This window comes from Arachis stenosperma, chromosome 6, assembly GCF_014773155.1.
Source record: "Arachis stenosperma cultivar V10309 chromosome 6, arast.V10309.gnm1.PFL2, whole genome shotgun sequence".
NCBI classification, from domain to species: Eukaryota; Viridiplantae; Streptophyta; class Magnoliopsida; order Fabales; family Fabaceae; genus Arachis; species Arachis stenosperma.
The window spans coordinates 113,650,641-113,675,682 of record NC_080382.1 but is presented as its reverse complement, the minus strand read 5'-3'; the positions used below and the strand labels follow the sequence as shown (position 1 = coordinate 113,675,682).

Sequence of the window (25,042 nt, the reverse complement as noted above, 5' to 3'; positions counted from 1 at the left end):
AGTTGAGGCCAGATGAACCAATTACAGAAAATGCAGCAGGTAAAATTATTGTTATAGCATGTTTGAATAAGCATTGCATCATGGCTCATATATGTCAACTGATGTTTTAATAGATAATGTTACACAGACAAATGAGAGGACAAATATAAGGAGAAATCATCCACGGCCTCAACCATCTGGGCAAAGAATTGTACCTGGAAAGGATGATGAAGCACCAAGGATAGAGGTGCCTAACCCGAACAGAGAAGATAGAGACAGTGGACCTGAGATGTATCAATATGAGTCTGACAAACTGTATAGCCCTCCTGGATCTGTTGATGAAGAGGAACCTGTATTTCCTCAACATAATCTGAACACACCATTTGGAAAATTACTCTGGAGTTAAACATGGACTTTGAGACCATGGAACACTTTAAAGCAGCAGTGCAGAAGTACAACATACAAATTGGGAGACATGTATTCTATCTTAGGAATGAGAAGAAGAGGTGCAGGGTGATTTGCTATGACCCCGACTGCCTTGGTTGTGTTACTGTACTAGGACCAACTATCCAGCCTCGTTTCAGATTAAGATATTTGTGGACGAGCATACGTGTCTGAGAAGCAACAAGAGTAAGTCAGTCACATGTGCTTGGGTTGCTGAAGAGCTGGTGCCGAAACTCAGAATCCATTCCAACATGTTACATACGGAGGCACAGGAGTGGTTTAAGGTGGAGTATGATATTTCGGTTAATGAAAGGATAATGTATAGGGCTTTGGACAAGGCCAAAGATGTTATTGAAGGAACGGAGAAGGATCAATACCTAAGGCTTAGAGACTATCTAAACGAAATAATGAAGGCTAATCTTGGGTCAAGAGCCAACATGAGAACTACTCCACAGCCGGAAGGGTTGTCTAGGTTTAGGAACTTGTACATTTGTTTGGCTGCTTGCAAGAATGGATTTAAAGCAGGGTGTAGGCCCTTTATAGTGTTGGATGAGACCTTTCTAAAAGGTTAATTTGAAGGGCAATTACTAACAGCCGTTGGTCAAGACGCTAACAACTAGCTTTTTCCAATTGCATATAAGGTTGTGGATGCAGAAACTCGAAAAAATTGGAGATTCTTTCTTGAGGAGTTACATACTGACATAGGGGACTACAATGAGAATGCCTGGGTTTTTATGTCCGACGAGTAGAATGTGATATGCACTCTAACCACTCACTTGTATTCTTATATTCTTCTTTGAGTTACTGCATCAATTAATGCTAATTACTGAGGCTACCATTCAATGCAGGGATTGATACTAGCGTTACAGGACGTAATGCCGGGTGTCAAGCACAGATTTTGTTGTATGCATATGTGGAGAAACCTAAACAAGAGATGGAAGGATAAAGAACTTAAGGGAGTATTCTGGCAATGTGCAAAAGCAACTACTGATCAAGAGTTCAATGATGCAATGGCTAATGTGAAACGGATCAATAAACAAGCGTGGGAGTATTTGGACAAATTTGAGCAAGAATAGTGGTCGAGATCAAGGTTTTCAGAGTGGCCAAAGGTAGATAGTTTGACAAGCAATAACTGTGAATCATTTAATTCAACAATTGTGGGTTTGCGGGGGAAAAACATCTTGACAATGTTTGAGGAGCTCAGGTTCTATATCATGAAGACGATGGTAACTCACAAAGACGCACTGATGGCTTACACTAGACAAATAGCCCCTATACAAGTCAGTAGATTAGAGAGGGAGAAAAGACAAGCTAACTACTGGGAAGCACAATGGTGTGGTGATGTTGAGCACAACGAATTTGAAGTCAGAAAGTAGCAACATAGAGTGAAGTGAATACACGAGAGAGACCATGTTCATGCAGAAAATGGCAGCTGACTGGACTACCATGTTGTCATGGGATTGCATCAATCCAGAGAAAGAATGAGAAACCTGAAGACTATGTCCATCACAAGCTCACCATTGAGGCATACAACAAGACTTACCAGTTTCACATAAACAGCATACCAAGTCAAGAGTATTGAGAGCATCATGAAGGGTTGCCTTGTCTGCCTCTTCCATACAAGAGGCCTATTGGCAGACCTTCAAAGAAGAGGAAAAAAGACAGCACTGAGCAAAGTTCTAGGAGCCAATACAATGCCAAGAGAAGATATGGCCAGATAACATGTCAAACCTGCAAGAGAGTCAGTCAAACAAAATCAATAATTACTATCTACTTACATAATATCATTGAACTATTTCTGAATTTGATGAATGTTGATTTACTTTATTCATTGTCTCTCTGCAAGGCTGGACATAATAGTAGAACTTGCCATGAGAGACCAATTGGAACAGTAGCTGAAGAAGAAGACATTGATGAGGAAGAAGATAGAGAGCAAGAAGCTAACTGGGAGGAGACCATGGAGGCTGTACATGCTGCACATGTTCCAGATGAGGAAGACCTCACTCAAAACCACCCAGAAAGTTAGCCTGATGAGGTAATTTAGCCTATCTTAGTGTTTCAAAAATGTTGGATTTGGAACTGTGAAAGCTTTTTTTTTAACTAATGACCCTATTGATATAGAACACTGTCAATGATGTGTCTACTACAACAACTGCTGCACCCCCTAATGCAGCCACCATACCAGTAGTATCCACTACACCAACAGCACCCACCTTGGTGAGACCAGCAACCAGCTCAGAACCAGCACCTCCAGTGGCAACAAGGCCAACAACACTAACACCAACAAGGAGAGGCAGACCTATTTTTGTAAGGGGCAACCCAATTCTGCCAAGAGGAAGAGGTAGTACCACTCGAAGAGGACTGACAGCAACCTCAACAACACCTCCCACTCCCACACAAAATACTGCAGCTGCACCACCACCCCCTGCTCAACCTAGGGTTGTCAGACATGCTGTTGGGTTTAAATCTCAGATTTCACCCTCACCAACCAGTGCTGTAGGACCATGTAGTGGGTCTGGGTCAATGCTGCAAGGTCCATTAGTTAGGCCCACTCTTCAAGCTCAACCTTCAGCTCTATTTAGGCCACCAAGTCACCAATTATGACTAGGGAAACCATGGCAGCAGCAAGCCCAGCCACATAGAGCAAGTTCACAGGCTTCATGTCCACCCCATCCTTGAAGAAGAAAGAGCCATCTGGACCACCACTATCAAAGCAATCTGCAAATGACAAGAAGTGACCTCAGAATCTTGGGTTTTTAGTTTGTTTTTAGTTCCATGTTAGACCTGATGTAGTTATTATGCACCTAAGTGTCATTATGGCATGTTAAGTGCTAACCAAGTTTTTTATAATTTTGTTAGTGTTATTTTGGGTTAGTAGTACTTGCTATGAATATAAGTGTCATTATGCCATCTTAGTTTTTTTTGGGGCTTGCTTGTGTTATTTTGAGTCTGAAGTATGTTACTCTGAATAGTTATGGATTATTATTTCATGTTATGACACAGGTGTTTTATTTAGCTTCTGTTTATGACATCCTTTCTTAAATGCTTACCTATCTTCCATATAGCTTGCTCACATCACAACAATAATAACTCAGTTATAGAACAAGAATAACATAGCATCCATTAATTCATCTCAATTACAATGAGGAGAACATTACAAAGGAATAAAATGTCATTCTTAAACTCTTAAATTGTCCATTGTCTACCTACTTAGCCAAATAAAATATACTCAAAGCCAGATTTAATCCAATCAATAGACAAATAAAAATCAGAAACAACTCAACCCTCTTCAGATGCTCCTTCATGTCATTCACCACAGATAGCACCATCATCATGCTATCAATTTTTTGGCCAGCCCCACACTTCAGATTGATTCTGCTTTTCTTTTTTGGTTCTGATTTGCCCACCATGTTACTATTCTCCAAAGAAACTTCTCCTTCCACACATTGCTCTTTGATGGTTTCAGTGGCTAAGAGAAGGGGGGTTGAATCTTAGCCACTTTTTCACTTCAGAACACTTACTGGTCTTTGAAGCAATTTCTGGAGACTTTTTTATTTTTGCCTTGTCCCTAGCCACAAGCCTTTTTCTTTTTGTCTCGTCACTTGTCACGAGATATTTTACGGTTTTATCTCCTGTGCAGCAGAAACAGAAAATGGAGTAGAAAAAAAAAAGAAAATTACACCCAGATATATCCTGGGTCAGCTGCTAAGTGCAGTGCAGTCTACATCCAGTCTCCATCACAAAGATGATGGAATTTCACTATAATCATTCTTGATTACAAGCACCAATTCTTCCTAGGAACTACCCTTCCTATCTGGGATAAGTCCAGAATTCTAAACTCAATCCTGAACTTGACTTGGTCACTGCCAAGCTTTCAACTGCAAAGTGCTAACCCAACTTACAAGGGGATTCCCACAGAATCATGAAATACAACACATATGTACAAAGGAACTCTAAGGACATCTATGGCTTTTTCTTTTAATTTTGCACTCTCTGCCTTTTTTCGCTCTATGGCTTTTTCATACAAACCTCACTGTTTGCCTTTTTTCCATTAGACTCAAGACATGACAAAATTAAACAGAAAAATACAAAACAGAATACATTGAAGGAGAAGAAAATCTGTTAGCTTAGGTAGCTTTGAGAATTCTGTGCCTTGCACTCTCATTCCTTGCTCCTTGAATCAAATCCTGACTGTTCACCCTTACTTATAGGGAGAAGCCTTCAAGGTTGAAATCAAACAAACCAAGCTAATCTTCTACTTCAAAACAGAACCGGTTCGGCCAGAGAGAGAGATGAGATAACCCATGCAAAATCCAACATGCAATTACCTCTAGTCCTTCCTTGGTCACCAATCTTCATCAATCTGGGCCCTTCATCTTTTCTTGCTCTCCAAGATGAACTCCTGGCCCTTAATGCTTCATGATGATGATAGCTTCATTTGCTCCTATCTCTGCCTTTTCCATCACGTAGCCACTGTAGCTACCTCCTGTGGTGGTTGAGCAAGATCAGAGACAAGCCATCCCTCCAAAGATCTTCTCCTTGCTGGCTGAGATCTTCTCTACCATTTTTGGTATGGAGAAGCCAAGATCTTTTCACAAGATCTTACCACAAGTGAATGAGAATCTTAGCCACAGCATACTTTATGTTTTCTTTTTGTTGCCATCATTGTGATGGTCTTGTAGCGTGCTTCTTCTTCTCTTCGGTGACTAGCTTTAACTTCCATGGTTGCTGTTGTGATATGACCGAAAGTGAGAAGCAAATAGAGAGAGAAGAGAGAGTAGGAAGAAAAGCAATTAAATGTGTTTGAATAAATTAATTAAAATGAGTTGCTTTTACTTTCCTTTGGTTGAGTAGCGTGTAGCATTGATGATCACCATCAAATCAATTTCTCTCTCATTGTTCCAAGGTCTGCATTTACTATCTTTAATAAAATTTGAAATCCACCACATGATAGAAATGGAATCCGTTGGAAACATTAAGCAATACATTTTGCTTTCTCTCTTCAATAGGTTTTGGACCAAGCATTGGATCTTTAGTTCAATATGGGCTTAATGATGATGTTAATAGAAACTGCCCAACACAACAATTCAGCCAACATTTATTTCATGAGGCTGAATTTTGATTTCATACTGGGCTTCGGATTTTCTTTTCTATTCGGCCCAGTAGCAAAATCTACACCAACAAAATTATTAATTAAATAAGTATGAATTAAGATCAAATTAATAATTTTGTAAATAATTATATTAATAATATTTAGTCATCATAAAAATTAATTTAGAATTTTCCAAACTCATCACTCTTGTATTTCATCCAACCATTGAAAATACACACAACGTATTTCTATGTTCTAGCACGGCACAAAAATTTCATGGATCAGAGGACGATTGAAAACTAAAACTGAATAAGTAGAGACAACAAACCAAGAAAGATTGTATTATTTCGTCATGTATCCATCAACATTCTAAGCTTACCTTCCATATAGGACAACATAGAAACCATCTATCAGGGTTGCTACTTATCTTCGACTTCAACGAAACCACTACAAGGGGACAAAAGCAACAGCCATCGTAGGTTTTACTCACAATTTCTGAACCACCGTCCACGTCGAAGGCTTGAATCGATGACTGCTTTCTCATGGTTGCAGCTTTTCCACAAGCCCTAGTTGCTTGCATCTTCCAATTTTGGATCCTGTACTACAAGTGAATGAAGAGAGCAAAATTAGATTTTAGGACAAAATTAAATTGGAGCAAAAATTAAATTGAATTAGGTTAATTTTCAGGTAGGCTAATAACATTTTTAATTACAAATTCCAACTCAAATAAAACTTCTCTTGTCAGCAAAAATCGGTGTCCACATAAGCATCGTACTCACCGGTGCTATGGTCCGGCAAATACGAGGACACACTTGACAAATTTTTAAAACATTCAAGTACCATTTTATCAATAATAATAGTCAGGTACCAAAATGTAAGCGTTTAAATTTTTTGGGTACTGATTTAGTCATTACTTCAAATTTATTATAAAATAAACTTATGGCATATTAGTTTCTATGATTATGCCACGTCAGCAATTTTGTATAAATGGTAATTTTATAAATATGCAAAATAAAAATAATAGATTTTTACATAGTAACGATACAAAAATAATTAAAGTTAATACCTATAATTACTCAATAAACTTATGACATATTAGTTTCTATAGTTATGCTATATTAGCAATTTTGCATAGATGGTAATTTTATAATTTTGCAAAATAAAATAATAGATTTTTTTACACAATAATGATACAAAAGTGATTCAATTTAATATCTATTATTACTCAATTAAATTAAAAAGTAACGGTTAAATATAATTAATATCTATATTAAAACTATAATAATAAGAATTTTCAGTGACAATTATTTGAAGTATATAATGACAGAATAATATTTATTTACTATGCATATATTTCAATATATCATGATTAATAAAGTATATTTATAAAGGTATACTAAATTTTTTATATTCTCATTTTTAACAAATAAATATAGTTTATTTTTCAAAGTCCAAATAAATTATTTTTAGAAAATATTCACACTAATAAATAAAAAGAAATTTATGTTTTTAGAATGATTATATTTTATGATAAAGTATATAAAACAGTTTTTTATTATATAAAAATATCAAAAAACATACATAAGTCAATAATTAAGAAAAAGATCAACTTCACAAGACTTTTGTTGTTGTATATTTTTCTTTATTTTTGAATAATTATATTAAATTATATACAAATTATAAATATCTTTTATAAATGATATGCTACTTTTAAATTTATACTATATAGTATAATTAATTTAGCTCACTGAACACCGCGCAAATCTTATTCTAGTTGTGTGTGTTTGAAGGGACCGAAAATGGAGATGTAGCCTGTGATGGCTACCACAAGTATGAGGTAAAGTACTCTACTATGCTATTAATCTTCGATTTTCTTTCTTATAATTAAAAAAAAAAATGTCACAAATTTATGCATTCAATATGGTACACACAATAGTTTAAAATTCAAGTTGTGTTGTAATACAGGAAGATGTGAAGCTGATGGTGGAAACAGGCCTTGATGCCTATAGATTCTCCATTTCTTGGTCTAGACTCAGACCAAGTATTATGCTATGAACCCTAATTTTTGTTTTATATTATCATTGCTCTTTCTCTACTTTGCCTTTATTTTTAATTATGCCTTCGAAAATGCTTTTTTTTTTCAGATGGCAGAGGACTTGTGAATCCCAAGGGATTGGAGTATTACAACAATCTTATCAATGAGCTCATTAGCAATGGTTCTAGATATTCCTTTTTAAGAAAAAGGGTTTTGGAATCAATTATGCTTATTCAATTAATGTACATTCCATTTGTCACCAAAAATTAATGTACATTCCATTTCTTTTCCCTTTACAGGAATCCAACCACATGTAACACTACACAACTTTGATCCTCTACAAGTACTTGAGGATGAATATGGAGTTCCTACAACATTACATTGGTGAGATTAATTCTTGAAATTTCCAAGTGTATGAATTCACATTGTATAAACATTAGTCCTTACGAGTTATAACATTAGGCACTATGTGATTATCATAATTCAAAATAGGTGGTTCTATAGTTTAAGTTGTTATTTATTTTCATTTTGTGCATGATTGTATTTTGTGCTTAATATTCAATGCTATTATACTGCAGTCATAGTTCATACTTCATAGACCGCCGAAAATTATGAGTTAAAAAGAATTTTTTAATGTGAATGCAGAAGGGATTTCACAAACTATGCCTATGTGTGTTTTAGAGAGTTTGGTGATAAAGTCTTGTATTGGACTACTGTAAACGAGCCAAACGTGTTCGCCATCGGTGGTTATGATTCGGGAACAACCCCGCCTCGGCGCTGTTCTCCCCCATTCTGTCATTCAACTGGCAACAAGGGTAAATCAACAATAGAGCCCTACTTGGCAGTTCACAATATCTTGTTATCTCATTCTTCAGCTGCAAGATTGTACGGAAGAAAGTACAAGGTGCATATCACTTAATAATTTCTGTAAAGACTACAACGGTATTAATTTGTTATGATGGAAACCTTTGTGTTTGTAAATATGGAAAAGGAAAAATTTTTTTGGCAAAGAATGTTCATGATTGTTGAGAAACAAGTAACATTGCAGGAAAACCAACATGGATTTGTTCTTATATCAATCTTTACAATTTGGTTGTCATCCGGTAAGAAACACGGAATGAGGCAGGGTAGCTTGTAAGAGAGTCTATAATCATATGGTTGGTTGGTAAGTTGCAGATCATAAAATCAATTTTCATGTTCTGTATTTTGCCCTTTGTTCATTGTTTCCTTGGTAAAAATAAAAACAAGAAATGTTAAAATAAACCAAACAGTTCTTAATGTTTCTGTCTTCTGTCAATGACTTTGATTAAATGAGAAAAGATATTGTTAATTATTTGCTTTTGGACTGCATTAAGTTTTTTTTTTATTATTGTTTCAGTTTGTTGTTTAGTCAATTAGTGGTTCCTGCACTTTAGGAGAAAAGTAGTTTTTGTTATTCCACTTCCTTATCTAGTGGGTATGTGGCAGTTTCTGTTCATCCCACTTCCTAGTTTAGAGGTGATGTGGTAGTGTCATGGATTAAAATCCTATAAATGTACTGCTTCAGTAAAGTAAAAATGTGTGATTCCCATTCCTTTCACCTACGTATTTTTCTTATATCTCTGTCCTAAATATTTCTGTTTATACCATAAACCAACAAACTGGTATCACAGCATTCTTCTTACGGGGCCTGTGAAAATGGAAGGTGAAGCAAGTCTCTCACAAATTGCTCCGCCCACCTTTGATGGAGAAAACTATGACCTTTGGGCAGTTAAAATGGAGTCTTATTTGGAGGCATTGGACCTTTGGGAAGCCGTGGAAGAGGATTACGAAATTCCTCCGCTGCCAAACAATCCTACCATGGCTCAAATAAAATTGCACAAGGAGAAAAAAACAAGGAAGGCAAAGACAAGATCATGTCTCTTTACTGGTGTTTCATCAATAATCTTCACCAGAATCATGACTCTCAAAACACCAAAAGCAATTTGGGACTATTTAAAGGAAGAATACGCAGGGGATGAGAGGATTCGAGGCATGCAAGTGCTCAACTTGATGAGGGAATTCGAGATGCACAGAATGAAAGATTCTGAGACAATCAAAGAATACTCTGACAGGTTGCTTTCTATTGCAAACAAAGTTAGATTACTCGGCACCGAATTCACTGATTCTAGAATTGTGGAAAAAATTCTAGTTACAGTGCCAGAGAGATATGAAGCATCAATAACTACTTTGGAGAATACGAAGGATCTGTCCAAAATCACGAGTGTTACATGCCTTGCAGGCCCAAGAGCAGCGAAGGCTTATGAGACAAGATCACATGGTTGAAGGTGCTTTACCAGCCAAGCATCATGAAGTTGGAAGTAGTCAAAGCAGCCAAAGCAAAGACAAAGGTAAAAAGAAAAATTACCCACCTTGTGAGCATTGTGGCAAAATGGGTCACCCACCCTTCAGATGTTGGAGAAGACCAGACGCAAAGTGCAACAAGTGCAATCAGCTTGGACATGAAGCTGTAATTTGCAAAGGCAAATTTCAACAACATGAAGCTAATGCCAATGTTGTAGAGCAAAATGAAGAAGATCAAATCTTTGTGGCAACATGCTTCTCAGCAAGGAGTAGTTCTGAATGCTGGCTGATTGATAGTGGTTGTACAAACCACATGACACATGATAAAACTCTTTTCAAGGATTTGAAACCTGCTAAATTCTCAAAAGTCAGAATTGGGAATGGTGACTATATTTCTGCAAAAGGAAAAGGAACAATTGTAATTTCAACTAGCTCAGGTATGAAAACCATTTCAGATGTTCTGTATGTGCCTGACATTGACCAAAATCTGCTTAGTGTGGGTCAATTGTTAGAAAAGGGATTTAAAGTTTTTTTTGAAAATCTACATTGCCTTATCTTTGACACTACCGGTCGGGAGATTTTAAGGGTTAAAATGAGAGGAAAAAGCTTCTCATTTGATCCAATTGTGGAGGAGCAGACAACTTACATCACCCAAGTCAGTCCCACTGAACTCTGGCATAAGCGACTTGGTCACTGTCATATTCAAAGGATGCTGAACATGAAGAGGAAAGATATGATTGAAGGTCTACCAATACTCTCTGATCATTTGCCAAATTGTAATGCCTGTCAATTTGGTAAACAAAACAGAGTGTCATTTCCCAAAACAGTTTGGAGAGCCTCTCAAAAGCTGCAACTCATCCACACTGATGTGGCAGGACCTCAAAGAACTCCATCGTTACAAGGTAGTCTATACTTTATTCTTTTCATAGATGATTTTACAAGAATGTGCTGGATTTTTTTCTTGAAATTCAAGCATGAAGTGGCTGGAGTCTTTGTAAAGTTCAAGAATATGGTGGAAACTCAAAGTGGGTGCAAGATACAATTTCTAAGATCAGATAATGGGAAGGAGTACACCTCAACACAATTTGATCAATTTTGTGAAGAAGCTGGTATTGTACATCAACTCACAACCCCATACACTCCAGAGCAAAATGGAGTTAGTGGAGAAATAGATCAGTAATGGAGATGGCCAGATGCATGCTGCATGAGAAGGAATTGCCTAAAGAATTTTGGGCTGAAGCGGCCAACACAGCCGTTTTTCTTCAAAATCGACTTCCATCCAAGGCTTTGAAAGACAAAACTCCTTTTGAGGCTTGGTATGGATATAAGCCTTCACTAACCTTTCTTAAAGTGTTTGGTTGTGTTTGTTTTGCACATGTTCCACAGGTTAAGCGCGACAAGCTTGACAAGAAAGCAATTCCGGGTATTTTTGTGGGTTATAGTTCTGTTTCAAAAGCCTACAAAGTGTATCATCCTCAATCTGGAAAGTTGACTGTGTCTAGGGATGTGCATTTCAATGAAGATCAACAATGGGATTGGAAGAACCCACGAAAAACAATTGGACCTTGTAACAATATTGAAGATGATTATGGCGGAAACCAAACAACAGAGTTGTGTCAAAATGAATTAGAAGATGATCATCCCATCAGAGGCACAAGACTGCTGTCAGACATTTATCAAAGATGCAATGTAGCAGTATGCGAACCTAGTTGCTGTGAAGAAGCACTCAAGGATCCAAAATGGAAAAAGGCAATGGAGGATGAGATTTCAATGATTCAAAAAAACAACACATGGGAAAAGGTTGACAAGCCTCAAGACAGAAAAGTTATTGGAGTTAAATGGGTGTTCAGAACAAAGCTTAATGCGGATTGCTCTATCAATAAATACAAGGCCAGACTTGTAGTAAAAGGGTATGCACAAATTTTTGGTGTTGATTATTCTGACACGTTTGCACCAGTGTCCAGATTAGATACAATTAGATTGGTGTTAGCAGTTGCTGCTCAACAAGGCTGGAAAGTATTTCATTTAGATGTCAAATCAGCTTTTTTAAATGGAGTTTTACAAGAAGAGATATATGTGGAGCAGCCAGAGGGATTTGTTATGCATGGAGAAGAAGATAAAGTCTATCTACTAAAAAAAAGTCCTTTATGGATTAAAACAAGCACCAAGAGCTTGGTACAGTAGGATAAATGAACACCTATTGAGCATAGGCTTTGTAAAAAGCTTGTCTGAGGCCACTCTTTATGTAAAACATAAGGGAAAAAATTTTCTCATAGTTTCCCTCTATGTTGATGATCTTTTAGTAACTGGAGATGATACAAGTTTGGTTGAAGAATTCAAGCAAGAAATGATGCAAGTTTTTGAAATGACTGATCTTGGTCTTATGTCTTATTTTCTTGGAATTGAGATCAAACAAAATGAGGATGATGTGTTCATATGTCAAAAAAAATATGCTAAGGAAATCTTAAAAAAATTCCAGATGGAGGAGTGCAAAGCGGTTAGCACACCAATGAACCAAAAGGAGAAGCTGAGCAAAGAAGATGGTGCTGATAAAGTTGATGAAGGCTATTACAGGAGCTTGATTGGATGTTTAATGTATCTCACTGCAACAAGGCCGGACATCTTGTTTGCTGTAAGTCTTCTCTCTCGATTTATGCATTGTGCTAGTGAAATGCATTTAAAGGCAGCAAGAAGGGTATTGAGATATATTAAAGGTACTGTTGATTATGGTGTGAAGTTTGAGAGCTGTCAAAATTTCAAGTTGTGTGGATTCTCTGATAGTGACTGGGCTGGATCCATTGATGACATGAAGAGCACTTCCGGATATTGTTTCAGTTTAGGCTCAGGAGTTTTTTCATGGTGCACAAAGAAGCAGGAGACAGTAGCACAATCCACTGCAGAATCTGAATTCATAGCAGCAACAGCAGCTGTAAATCAAGTTTTGTGGCTGAAAAAGATCTTATGTGATTTACATCTCCAATAGAATCACAAGACAGAAGTGTTTATCGACAACCAGGCAGCAATTGCAATTTCAAAGGATCCAGTGTGTCATGGCAAGACTAAACATTTTAACATCAAGCTCTACTTCTTAAGAGAAATGCAACAAAATGGAGAAATAACTTTGGTTTATTGTAGGTCAGAAGATCAATTGGCAGATTTGTTTACAAAGCCACTTCCTGTCAGCAAGTTTGAGCTATTGAGGCAGAAAATTGGAGTTTGCAGATCCTAAAGCAAGGAGGAGTGTTAATTATTTGCTTTTGGATTGCATTAAGTTTTTTTTTATTATTGTTTTAGTTTGTTGTTTAGTCAATTAGTGGTTCCTGCACTTTAGGAGAAAAGTAGTTTTTGTTATTCCACTTCCTTATCTAGTGGGTATGTGGCAGTTTCTGTTCATCCTACTTCCTAGTTTAGTGGTGATGTGGTAGTGTCATGGATTAAAATCCTATAAATGTACTGCTTCAGTAAAGTAAAAATGTGTGATTCCCATTCCTTTCACCTACGTATTTTTCTTATATCTCTGTCCTAAATATTTCTGTTTATACCATAACCCAACAGATATGGCAGTTTTATATGCCTGCTGCTGCTTTATTGCAGGATAATGGAACGGTTGGTGCGCGGAGACTACCCAGTTTCCATGAAGAGAAATGCAGGCTCAAGAATTCCAGCCTTCACAAGTCGCGAGTCGGAACAAATTAAAGGTTGAGCTGACTTCATAGGTGTGATTCACTAATACAATATCAATGTCACAGACAATCCTGAATTCCTGATGCCTTAAATAATAATCTGAGAGATTATAACTTGGACATGGCTTCAGTGCTTTACTGTAAGTTTAATCATATGTTCTTAGTTCTTATTGCAGTAGTTCCATTCACCATTTCCTTTTTCCACTATCATTTTTTGAAATGTCTAACTATTTCAAAATTTGCATCATTTAAATTAATGTGTGGAGCCATAAGTTGAATAACAATACTTCTTTGTTTTTTTTCTTTGCAGTTGATCTGTTTTCAAATGAAGAGGTGAAAAAAATAGTAACTATGTTCTTAATTGATTGGATCAGTTATTTAGATTATTGCTTTAGCTTCACTGTATATGGCTTTTCTTTGACTCAGATTGCTGTCACCCCATGGAAGTTGGTGGAGGAACTGAACAAACTCAAGCTTCTCTATGGCAATCCTCCATTATTCATGTATTAAAATGGTCTCTCCCTCTCTCTCTCTGAAATGATAGAGTAAGATCAATTACAAAAATAGTAATTCTACACAACTAGTGATCCTATAAATTGCTAGAATTTGTTAACATTAATTATGGGTTTACTGATAAATCAAATAAAGTGACATATAATCCAATTACTCATCCAAGAGTTAAAAACTATGTCACATGGTTTAGGGTAATTGAACTAGAGTGACTAAAAAATTGATTAACATGAATAATTATGCATATTCTTGATTGAATCTTGTTATGTCAACAAACCAATAGCAATTCATCATTGCAAGATGTGACAAGGATCAACTACCTTTATGGATACCGGTGCTGTGCTTGATGCATTGAGGCACTGCCATAACTACCTTAATTTATCAATTTTCTACTTATAAATCAAACTCATTAAAAATAACTACCTTTTCTATTTACTGCATGAATAGCCATCTAAAAGATCATATATGATTAGATGACTATGTAAAATATTTTACACTGTCAGTGTATCAAAATTAAATTCTTAATATTATTATTATTTTCCATTTTTGGAATTGTCACATTACACACTTCTAATGTGATCTCTTATTTTTCTATGTCATTATAAGTTTTCTGAGATGGATCAAATATAAAATGCTATTTTGTATTGTCATTCATGGATGTATTTGAGTTATTGGATGGATATGAATCAAGCTTTGGACTATACTATGTTGATATATAGAAATGATCCTGAATTGAAGAGATATCCTAAGATCTCTGCAAAATGGTACAGCAAATTCTTGAAGGGTGGAAGCACTTCTATAGTTGGAGATCTTCAACAACTTAATAAGGATCCATCACATGTTTCTGTTGGCCACTCAATACAACAGTTTAGTTTAGTTGTTTGTTTGTTTATTTATTTTTGTAGTGTTCATGTTCAAAAGTTTGAATAATCTACTTTGGAGATTGATTATGTGAAGAAGAAAATTAAATCAGAGGCTTATTGAAGGAGAAACTAGTATTAAATACAAATATAAATGAGAAGATATTTTATAATCACTAAATCTAATTGAAAATGTTATTTGTACACTAAAATTAATTATCAAAATCAGTTATTATATATCTTGTATATCAATCATGTTAGATGTATACCAAAATCAATTATTATATATTTTGTGTATAAAATATATGTGTTATTTAACTCATTTAACAGGTATTTTATATTTTATATTAGTGAATGATTTTAATAGTTGATTTTGATATAAAAATAATACTTTTATTTATATATAAATATATATTTCTAATATATATTTTAATTTAAATATATATTTTATACTAATAACGATTTTATTATAGAGAAATTCTCCACGTACAAGCGTTTTTTTATACAAGTCTTTACAAGTCATTTATATTAACGCCCTTCGAACCGTTTTCACTGTACATTCTTCCTCTTCTTGCTGCACGATCTTCTTCCTCTTCCTCTTCTTCTTCTTTTCTTTCGTTTTTTGCCTTATCTTTCTCCTTCTTCAACCGTTACTGCACGTTTTCATTGCACCTTCTTCTTCTTCTTCTTCTTGCACGTTCTTCTTCCTCTTCTTCTTTCTTCTTCTTTTCTTGCGTTGCTTGCCTTCTCTCTTTCCTTCTTCATTTATGTACTTTTCTCTCTATTTTCTTCCTTCGTTATTCTCGATTTCCATTGTTTTTTGACATCAAGCTCTGAAATCGTTTTTGAAGAAGAAGAAACAGCAGAAGATGAGGAGGAGAAAGAGAAAGAGTTCTGAATTATGCATAAGGTGTACTTCAACGAATTTTGGGTGTATTTCTTAAATCCTTTGGGTGTAGTTTTGTAATCCTTTGGGTATATTTCTGTAATCCTTTGGGTGTATTTCTATAATCGTTTGGGTGAATTCTTGTAACCGTTTGGTGTATTTCTATAATCCTTTGGGTGTGTTCCTATAACCGTTTGGGCGTATTTTTGTAATCGTTTGGGGTATTTCTAAAGTTCAATTATCTTCAAATTTGGCAAGAAACTCGTTTTTATGGAGGAAGAAGAAGAAGAGTCGTTCATAATGCATGGTGAGTAGCGCGCTTTGGAAAAAGGAAGTGGTTGAATAACGTGCGTTTATTTACTCTTGAATGAGTGTAAACGTGTAATGCGTGTGTTTTGTTAGGCTTGTGCTAATTTGTAAGACTTGTAAGCCAAAAAAATTTGTATATGTAGCAGGCCTCTTTAGTATATATTTAATAGGATTGAATCTAATATTAAATTTAAGAGATTTTGTTTCAACATCACTACATTGCATATGATAATTTTTTTTATAAATAAATAATTTAATTATTTTATTTATTAAAATATATAATTTGATAATTTGTAATATATTTATCAATTTACATCACATTGATTTATTTCGTTTACAATATAAACGAAATAATTATAAATGTATCTTATTTATAGTATATTTTTTAAAATTATGTGTATCTCATCTACAGTGTATTACATTAATTTATTTTGTTTATATGATAAATAAAATATATGTATTTTTTAAAATTATATAGTATAAACGAAATACATTTATAATTATTTATAAATATGCTATAACTTACATATTTCGAAAAATAAAATAATTAAATTATTTATTTATAAAAAAATCCCACCGCATAGGATAACTGATTACTGGCGTAACTATGGAGGAGTGTCACACTACTATAAGTCAATGCGACACGTGAAGATTTCTGTCACAGATAAGTAGGGTCTCCTTTACTAGCTAAGTATGGAACATTTATTGACTCATTTATTTATTTATTGTCTATTTAAATTTTAGAATAACTAATTAACTACATACATTATTTTCGAATAATTTATTTTAAAATTTTCAGACAACTTAGTCTTTCTATAAAAGGAAAAGATTATTGTTTTATATAATATTTTTTAAATTTAATTGTCTTTTAACAAATAAATTTGTTAAATAATTTTTTTGAAATAATAAAAATTTATTATCGACCGAATATTGAATCTACTGTGGAGAATGTTTAAGGTTTTTAGAAGAAGAATAAAATATTTTAATTATTTATTTATTTATTTATTGAATTTTTTAGTTTCCAACACAAAACTTATTATTATTATTATTAGGTGGGGATATCCACACTATTGTAGACGGCAAAAATTTTTTGATATGGAAGTAAAATAAGTGATATACTTTAATATGGTAATTTTTGGTATTTTTTAAAATTGTGGGAATACACAAATCGGACCCTCCAATTTGTGTTTAAAAAGTTGAAAAAAATTCAGTCCGATTTATGTTAAAAAATTGAAAAAACTCAGAGTACACACCTCGGACCATGTGAGTTCTTTGGTCATGAAATTGTGCTTCACAAATCGCATGGTCCGATTTACAGCTGATGGAATTTGAAATTTGAAACATGGAATTCGGACCCTCCGTTTTGTTTGTTCTAGATAATTTTTTTTTACATCCGAAAGGACACAACTTGCAGGGTCCGAGTTCTGCTTTCTCTGATCCCACAACGAGGTAAAACACCCCTCCTCCCCACACTCAAGTCTAACACTTTCTTTGGTTCCATATTTAAATTAAAAACTCGTTGTAGACACAACCTTTCAAAAAAAAAAAAACAAAATTAGCATAAGCATATGACCATATGTAGTTGCAAAGATAGCAGGATTGATCCAGAACAACACACACTAACATAGTCACATAGATAGATGATGAAACCAGAACCATGTTTGGGTTTGATGAGCATTAATATTGCTTTGAAGCTCACCCTTTTACTATTATTATGTCTGAACTTTGTGGGTATGAGTTTAGTTCTTAGTGCTGATGACTATAACAGAAATGACTTCCCAACTGATTTTATCTTTGGTTCAGGCACTTCTGCTTATCAGGTACTTCATCTTAATTAACTTTTTCATTAACATAATTAAATATTAATATATGATTGTATTTATATAGTGGGAAGGAGCTGTTAATGAAGATGGAAGAACTCCTAGCATTTGGGATACTTATGCACATGCTGGTAAGTTTCTTCTTTTACTCTTGCTTTTCTCTTTGTTCATGTAATTAATTTTGGAGTCATAGTTTATCATATTGGTAACTATTTTCGTTGGATTTTCCCTGCTAAATATGGACTACAGTACAAAAGGGAACAGATATTATTAGTATAAAAATATTCCGCGTTAATACTCAAATTGGTTCCAAAGTTACATTTGCACTTGGATCTGGTCTACAAAGTTTCAATTACACTAGTCCAATTGAGTAAATTGAAACTTAGAATACCAGATTGAGTCGCGAGTATAATTTCAAGGACCAATATGAATATTAACTTCAGATATTCTCCCCATTTGTCCTTGCATATTAACCAAGCCAACCCGACGAGAGCCTAGTGATTGATTCCACGATTTGAACCAATGATCTTGAGGTTACATGAAGACAACTCAACTGTTACACCAAGGCCTCCTTCCTATTTTTAACGATGAGTACTGTGAAAAAAAAAAAAGTAGTCTATCATACATATGTTAATGTATCTAACAAAATCTTTATATCATTCTTAAGCCACATTTTATTGGAGGGAAAAAGTTGATGACCAATTATTGGCATTATGAATCAATTTTCCTTAAGTGGGAATCAGTTATGAGAAACTGGTAATACTAATACAAATACACAGCCAGGAAAAAAAAATCTAATCAAATTAATTGTTGGGTTCCCACATTAACAATTTCAGTGAAAAACAGGGTTTGTGCATGGAGATAATGCAGATATAGCCTGTGATGGCTACCACAAATACAAGGTCAATAATACATTAATACTCTTCTCTTCCATTATTTGCATACATTGTGGTTTTTTCTTTTATAATTTGTGGAAAATTGATTATATGCACATAATGTGTTTGAGGAAATGCAAGCTGGAGTTTCAAATGTTTCTGATAATTTTATGTTGCAGGAAGATGTGAAACTCATGGTGGAAACAGGCCTTGATGCCTATAGGTTATCCATTTCTTGGTCAAGATTGATTCCAAGTATATAATACTCCTAACTCAAACTTGTGTTTTTAGATAGAAACGTTGAAATTTAATTGATGTTCAGTATTATTTTCTATAGTAAAGCCTTTGAAAAATGCTTTTTCCTTATTTCTTTCTTCCCAGATGGTAGAGGACCCATCAATCCCAAGGGATTGCAATTCTATAACAATTTCATCAATGAACTCATTAGCAATGGTAAGTATGATGAGTTTTCTTAATTTGAAATACCATGTATTGCTACTTCTTCAACTGATATGTTCCTTCATTCCATTGAGCAGGAATCCAACCACATGTAACACTGCACAATTTTGATCTTCCACAGGCACTCGAAGATGAATACGGAGGATGGGTTAGTCCTAAAATCATGTATGTTCATGAACCCTTGCACATAGTGTTGTTCGAATTAATCAGTGAAACTCTTTTGCTTAGGACAGAATTGCTTATTTTACAACCGTAGAAAGAACTGAGAAATATGAATTTAAAAATCACTTGAATGTGAATGCAGAAGAGACTTCACAAACTATGCAGATGTGTGTTTCAGAGAGTTCGGTGACAGAGTCTTATATTGGAATACTGTGAACGAGCCGAATGTCTTCACCATAGGTGGTTATGACGAAGGAACAACCCCACCTACACGATGTTCACCCCCATTTTGCAAGAAATATAACAGCCGTAGGGGTGACTCCACAACCGAGCCTTACTTGGCAGTTCATCATATTTTGCTATCACATTCTTCAGCTGTGAGATTGTATAGAAGAAAGTATAAGGTATATAGTGTATTTACTTGTTGCAAAGGAAAAAGCTTTGACTTAGTTACTTATACCAACTCTTAATTGAAGTTCATAGTCTTTCTATATTGAATTTAGAATATTCTTCCACATATAGAAACCTTTGTTGGGGCAAAGAATGTTCATGATTCTATAGAGGCTAAGTTATATTGCAGGACAAGCAACATGGGTTTATTGGCATTGCAGTCTATTCATTCGGTTTCATTCCTGCAAATGATACAGATGAAGACCGGGCAGCCACTCAAAGAGCTCGCGATTTTTTCCTTGGTTGGTAAGATAGAGACCTTATATTATGTGGTTTTTCTCTTTAAAACTGTAGACTCGTTGATTTTTAATTTATTCTGCAGGATTTTAGGACCCTTGGTGCATGGAGACTATCCCATTTCCATGAAAACTAATGCAGGTTCCAGAATTCCAACCTTCTCAGACCGTGAATCTGCACAGTTGAAGGGTTCATGTGACTTTATAGGCGTGATATTTTACGACAACCTTAATATCACAGACAATTCTATCGCGCTGAAGAGGAATCTGCGAGACTATGACACAGACATGGCAGCACAGCTAATCTGTATGTATTTCATTATGTTTAAGGATAATCGATTTCGAATAAGATTGGACATGGTCATATAGGCATGCTGTACCAATTGCATTCCACACATATTTACAACTATCATTCTGAATATAGAATTTTCTCGTCTCTTATCATGGATCCTAACGGTTTCCATCAAATTTAATTTCCATATCATTTAGCACCTTACCCTCCAATAATTTACACCTTAGTAATTGGGGGTAGCAAGTTTAAATAACTAACCACCTTTCCTGATTTTGGCAGTTGGACCGGCCTTGTTTTCAAATGAAGAGGTAAATGTTAAAATTAACAAAAATGCTATTCGTACACCAAAATCAGTCATCAATGTATTTGTATATAAATACATGTGTGGTTTAATTTATTTTTAATGTGCATTTGTATTCTAACATATATTTTATACCGGTAGCTGACTTTAGTGGTTGATTTTGGTGTACACATAGAATAGTCCTAAAATTAAAACATACTGTAGTTATTCTTCTAAACTTGTTGGTTCACTTATTTAGATTACTTAGTTGCATAACTACATGGCATTACCTTTATTCAGTATCCTGTCACACCATGGACTTTACGTGAAGAGCTGAATATCATGAAGACCCTTTATGGCAATCCTCCCATATTCATATATGAAAATGGTCTCTCTCTCTTTCATATATTATTTCAGCAACGGGGTGAATGCAAATCATTATAATACGTTGTGCCACTGGTAAAGTGTGATAAGTGGCTTGTTTTGTTAGGTCAACGGACACCAAGGAATTCATCACTTCAAGATGTGAAAAGGGTGGAATACTTGCATGGATATATTGGTGCTGTGCTTGATTCCATAAGGTAATGTAGTTGCTGTTTTTTTATAGTTAAAAAAATAGAATTGAGAACTTAGTTTTCTTATGAGTTACTACTATATTTAGCTTATTTAAAAAAGTTAAAAATAGACTTTTCAAAATTTTGATTACATAATATGTGAAAACTGATTTTTGGCTAACGAGTTACCTTAAAGTGAGCCGATTTTTCAACTCGAACGAGATTAGTTGGATTCTGAATTAGATCCTCATAAAAGGAAACTACCTATGCTTTCTATGTGTTAATAATTTTCTCATGTAATCCTAAATTTTTCTTCTCAGAGATGGATCAAACATAAAGGGATACTTTGCATGGTCTTTCATGGATGTATTTGAGTTATTGGATGGGTATAATGCAAGCTTTGGCCTGTACTATGTTGATAGGGATGATCCAAAGTTGAAGAGATACCCAAAACTCTCTGCAGAATGGTATGGGAATTTCTTGAAGGGTGGAAACACCTCTGGTGTTGGAGCCATTGAACTAGAGAAAGATCCATCCCTTGTTTCCGTTGGCCGTTTGTTTCAATAGCCACTTTAACTTGTTTACCTATATATAGCAGTTTCATCTGCTCATGCAGTTATGCTTAAATTTCACAAATAGATATGGATTTCCCAAAACAAATAATCAGTGTGTGGACTCTGTTCCTTTTTTATAAGTTTAAAGTTTAGGATATAATTATATAATTAAAATTTTTAAATGTTTAATTAAGTAGAGAGTATAAGAGTTTACAACTCATATGCATGTAATCATATATATTTAACATGTTCCCTAAACATTTTATAATATAAATGTATTAAAATTATTATTATTTTTTTTAGAAATGATAAATTTTCTTTATTCTTAGTATGATTAGAAAAGTTTCTATTTAAATTATTTCGTTTAAGATTTGTGTATATTGGTTTATCATCCAATAACAACATTTTATAATTTTTAGTTGCATCAATTTCAGGTTCTATATTCATTAATTATAAGTTTATAACCATCCATATCTCTGACAAAATTCAGCCAACGACAATTTTTTCGTTTTAATTATTTTCTCCCCTTTACAATTCTCAGCTTACCAAAAAAGCTGGAGCCACCGCTTTTTATTGAATTTTTTTTAGTCAATCTACAACTCTTAATCCTAGGCATTAGTCTCATACACTATACACTCACACACACTATATAAGAGAATTTGAACCCGGTGCAGCTCTATGTAAGGCAAACAAAGTTGCCATCTGACCCAGACCTCAGCTGCATTGAAAACCTTGAACATAGTCCCGAAGAAGCATCTAGTGTTATGCAATTACGCCGCTTCCTTGTAACCAAAAAAAATATCAACTTCAAGAATCACAAAATCCACAAACACTATCTAATACCAAAAGGAAAAGAAAAAAAAAAGTTTTTAAATTAAACATAAAACAAGATAAGGTATTAGTTACTTTTGAAATAGAAATAAAATTGCATTCAAAACTTGGCACATATAAAATCTCAATCAAATAAAAATCAATTGAGAAGAAACTCTTCCACATAAAGATTTACTCAAGTGTAAGGAGTGGATTATGGTGATACTTTTAGTTTAGTTGTCAAAATGACTACCCTACGAGTAATGTTAGCATTAGCAGCAGCAAAGACATGACATTTGAAATAGCTGGATGTCAATACTGTCTTCTTTTATGGAGATTTGGACAAAGAAGTTTATATGAAGATACCATCCGGTTTGACTGTGTCACAACCAGATTTGGTTTGTAAATTGCAAAAGTTTCTATATGGGCTTAAGCAATCAAGCAGACAATGGAACATTAACCTCACTTAAACTCTTGTTGATGCTGGTTATAAGAAGTTTTTTTATGATCATTCCCTCTTCATCAAGAAACAATCTAAAAACTTTACTGCCATTCTAGTATATGTTGATGAGTTGGTTTTAAATGACATTGGCAAAATTAATTCCATCAAGCAAATTTTGGATGACAAATTTAAAATAAAGGATCTTGGTGATCTCAAGTACTTCTTTGGAATGGAAGTAGCACGCTCTAACTCTGGAATTCACATTTATCAGCGAAAGTACGTCATGGACCTTCACAAGAATTTTGGTTATCTAGATTGCAAGCCTCTCTCCACTCCTTTTGGTTATAGTCAGAAACTCTCGAAGGAATCCGGTACCATTTTAACAGACAACACTACTTACAGACAACTCATCGGCCGACTCCTTTATCTCACAAACACTAGACCCGATATCTCTTATGCTGTGGGACATTTGAGCCTGTTTTTGGACTGTGCAACCACTTCTCACCTATTGCTTTTTGCGTACTCCGATATTTACAGGGCAGACATGCAACTAGTCTATTCTTCTCCTCTATTTCTAATCTGCATCTCACTAGGTTTGCCGACGCTACTGGGCTACCTGTGCCGATATTCGTCGTTCTGTTTCTGGTTATTGCTTCATGCTTGGGAACTCTCTCGTTAGCTGGAAGAGTAAGAAGCAAACCACATTTTTCAGCTGTCTCTTGCTGTTGCGACTTGTGAAGCTAGTTGATTATTTTTTTTTAATGGATTTCATTGGTTTGCCACTTCAAAAGTCTATTACTCTATTATGTGACAACCAGTCAGCCATTCACATTGCCAATAATCCCATCTTTCATGAAAGAACCAAACACATTGAAGTCGACTCCCACATCGTTTGTGAAAAACATTTATCTGCTCTTATTCATTTGATGCCAATTCGTTCCAAAGTCCAACTTGCTGATTTTCTTACCAAATTTTTGCCACCGGGTCCTTTTCTTACTAATATTTCCAAGCTAGGATTGTTAGATTTATATAATTCTAACTTGTGGGAAGGTGTTACCTAAATTATTTTTTTTATCAATAATAGATGTAGGTTTATTTGTTGTAATTTTTTATAGTGAGAGTACATAAAAAATATAGTATATAAATTGTAATAACTGAACAGATATCTATTAAAAAAAATTTTCATTCTCTTCAAATAAAAAAATTATTTTTCTCCCTCTCTTAATCTTTTCTGGTTCATCAAACCACGAATATCACAGTTTTCAACGATTTAAAACATGAGATTTTCTTCCTAGTAGTTAAGAAAAATCAAGGGGTAAGACATGGCTATCCATTTTTGAAGAAGTGTCCCCATCATAGATGGAACCACAAGATTTGGCTAATTGTTGTAAAATTCATTGTTGATTGTGACCAAGCATAGCAATGGTACTAGCCACACTAAAATCACACAATACGATTCCCATCTGTCGGTGATTTTAATTACTCCATATACAGTATCTTTGGCTAAAAGATTCTTAACTACAAAGCTCATGGAAACTTCTTATTAAATTTTTATTTAAGAGTAATATTTTAATAAGAGTAATACTCTAAATCAACTTTTAACGGTACTTCTTATACTAAATATGATGTCTATACGTCAAATAATTGCTAGATGATATTTTTTATCATTATCAAACTAAACAGGAAATGAAGATATAAAAAGTAAATTACTAGAGCCTAATAGACTTATGTTTTTAAACTTAGGATTTAATCAAATCAAACCAAACATTTTTCTTTATATTTGTAAGAGTTAATTCATTTATTTAATTACATTTTACTCCTTTAATAAAGAAAAAGAAACCATACAAGGAATTTTTGAAAGAGTCTAGCAGCAAAAATAACACAAATATCCAATATAAGAACAATATGGAAGCACTCACAACAGAATATGACAGCAGCTATGAACAAGTAAATATAGCAAGTAAAGTAATAATAAGAGCACACCGAAA

The 25,042-nt window shown here is 34.4% G+C and overlaps 2 protein-coding genes and 1 pseudogene across 2 annotated transcripts; all 3 read left to right on the top strand.

Annotated features, from left to right (window-relative positions):
- Nucleotides 1-387: 387 nt before the first annotated feature.
- Nucleotides 388-1,499, top strand: LOC130934427 (uncharacterized). The gene is made up of 4 exons (XM_057864001.1): nucleotides 388-485; nucleotides 539-990; nucleotides 1,078-1,151; nucleotides 1,272-1,499. Exons 1-4 carry the CDS (start codon nucleotides 388-390, stop codon nucleotides 1,497-1,499), a joined length of 852 nt encoding a protein of 283 aa, XP_057719984.1.
- A 5,981-nt stretch (nucleotides 1,500-7,480) lies between these two features.
- On the top strand, nucleotides 7,481-14,995 carry LOC130934426 (hydroxyisourate hydrolase-like; annotated as a pseudogene).
- Nucleotides 14,996-17,665: 2,670 nt separating this feature from the next.
- On the top strand, nucleotides 17,666-22,042 carry LOC130932387 (hydroxyisourate hydrolase-like). The gene is made up of 13 exons (XM_057861707.1): nucleotides 17,666-17,940; nucleotides 18,008-18,071; nucleotides 18,787-18,842; nucleotides 18,995-19,070; nucleotides 19,197-19,268; nucleotides 19,352-19,439; nucleotides 19,579-19,840; nucleotides 20,017-20,132; nucleotides 20,209-20,429; nucleotides 20,694-20,722; nucleotides 20,995-21,082; nucleotides 21,185-21,275; nucleotides 21,569-22,042. Exons 1-13 carry the CDS (start codon nucleotides 17,761-17,763, stop codon nucleotides 21,813-21,815), a joined length of 1,590 nt encoding a protein of 529 aa, XP_057717690.1. The 5' UTR covers nucleotides 17,666-17,760; the 3' UTR covers nucleotides 21,816-22,042.
- The last annotated feature ends 3,000 nt before the right edge of the window (nucleotides 22,043-25,042 follow it).

Bases quoted from the DNA above. Each gene is read 5' to 3' on its own strand.
- LOC130934427 (XM_057864001.1), top strand. From the start codon at position 388: ATGGACTTTGAGACCATGGAACACTTTAAAGCAGCAGTGCAGAAGTAC. The intron at 991-1,077 runs GTTAATTTGAAG...TTGTGGATGCAG, and splicing joins GGATGAGACCTTTCTAAAAG to AAACTCGAAAAAATTGGAGA. The intron at 1,152-1,271 runs GTTTTTATGTCC...CATTCAATGCAG, and splicing joins ACTACAATGAGAATGCCTGG to GGATTGATACTAGCGTTACA.
- LOC130932387 (XM_057861707.1), top strand. From the start codon at position 17,761: ATGATGAAACCAGAACCATGTTTGGGTTTGATGAGCATTAATATTGCT. The intron at 18,843-18,994 runs GTCAATAATACA...TTTATGTTGCAG, and splicing joins ATGGCTACCACAAATACAAG to GAAGATGTGAAACTCATGGT. The intron at 19,440-19,578 runs GTATGTTCATGA...ATGTGAATGCAG, and splicing joins TGGGTTAGTCCTAAAATCAT to AAGAGACTTCACAAACTATG.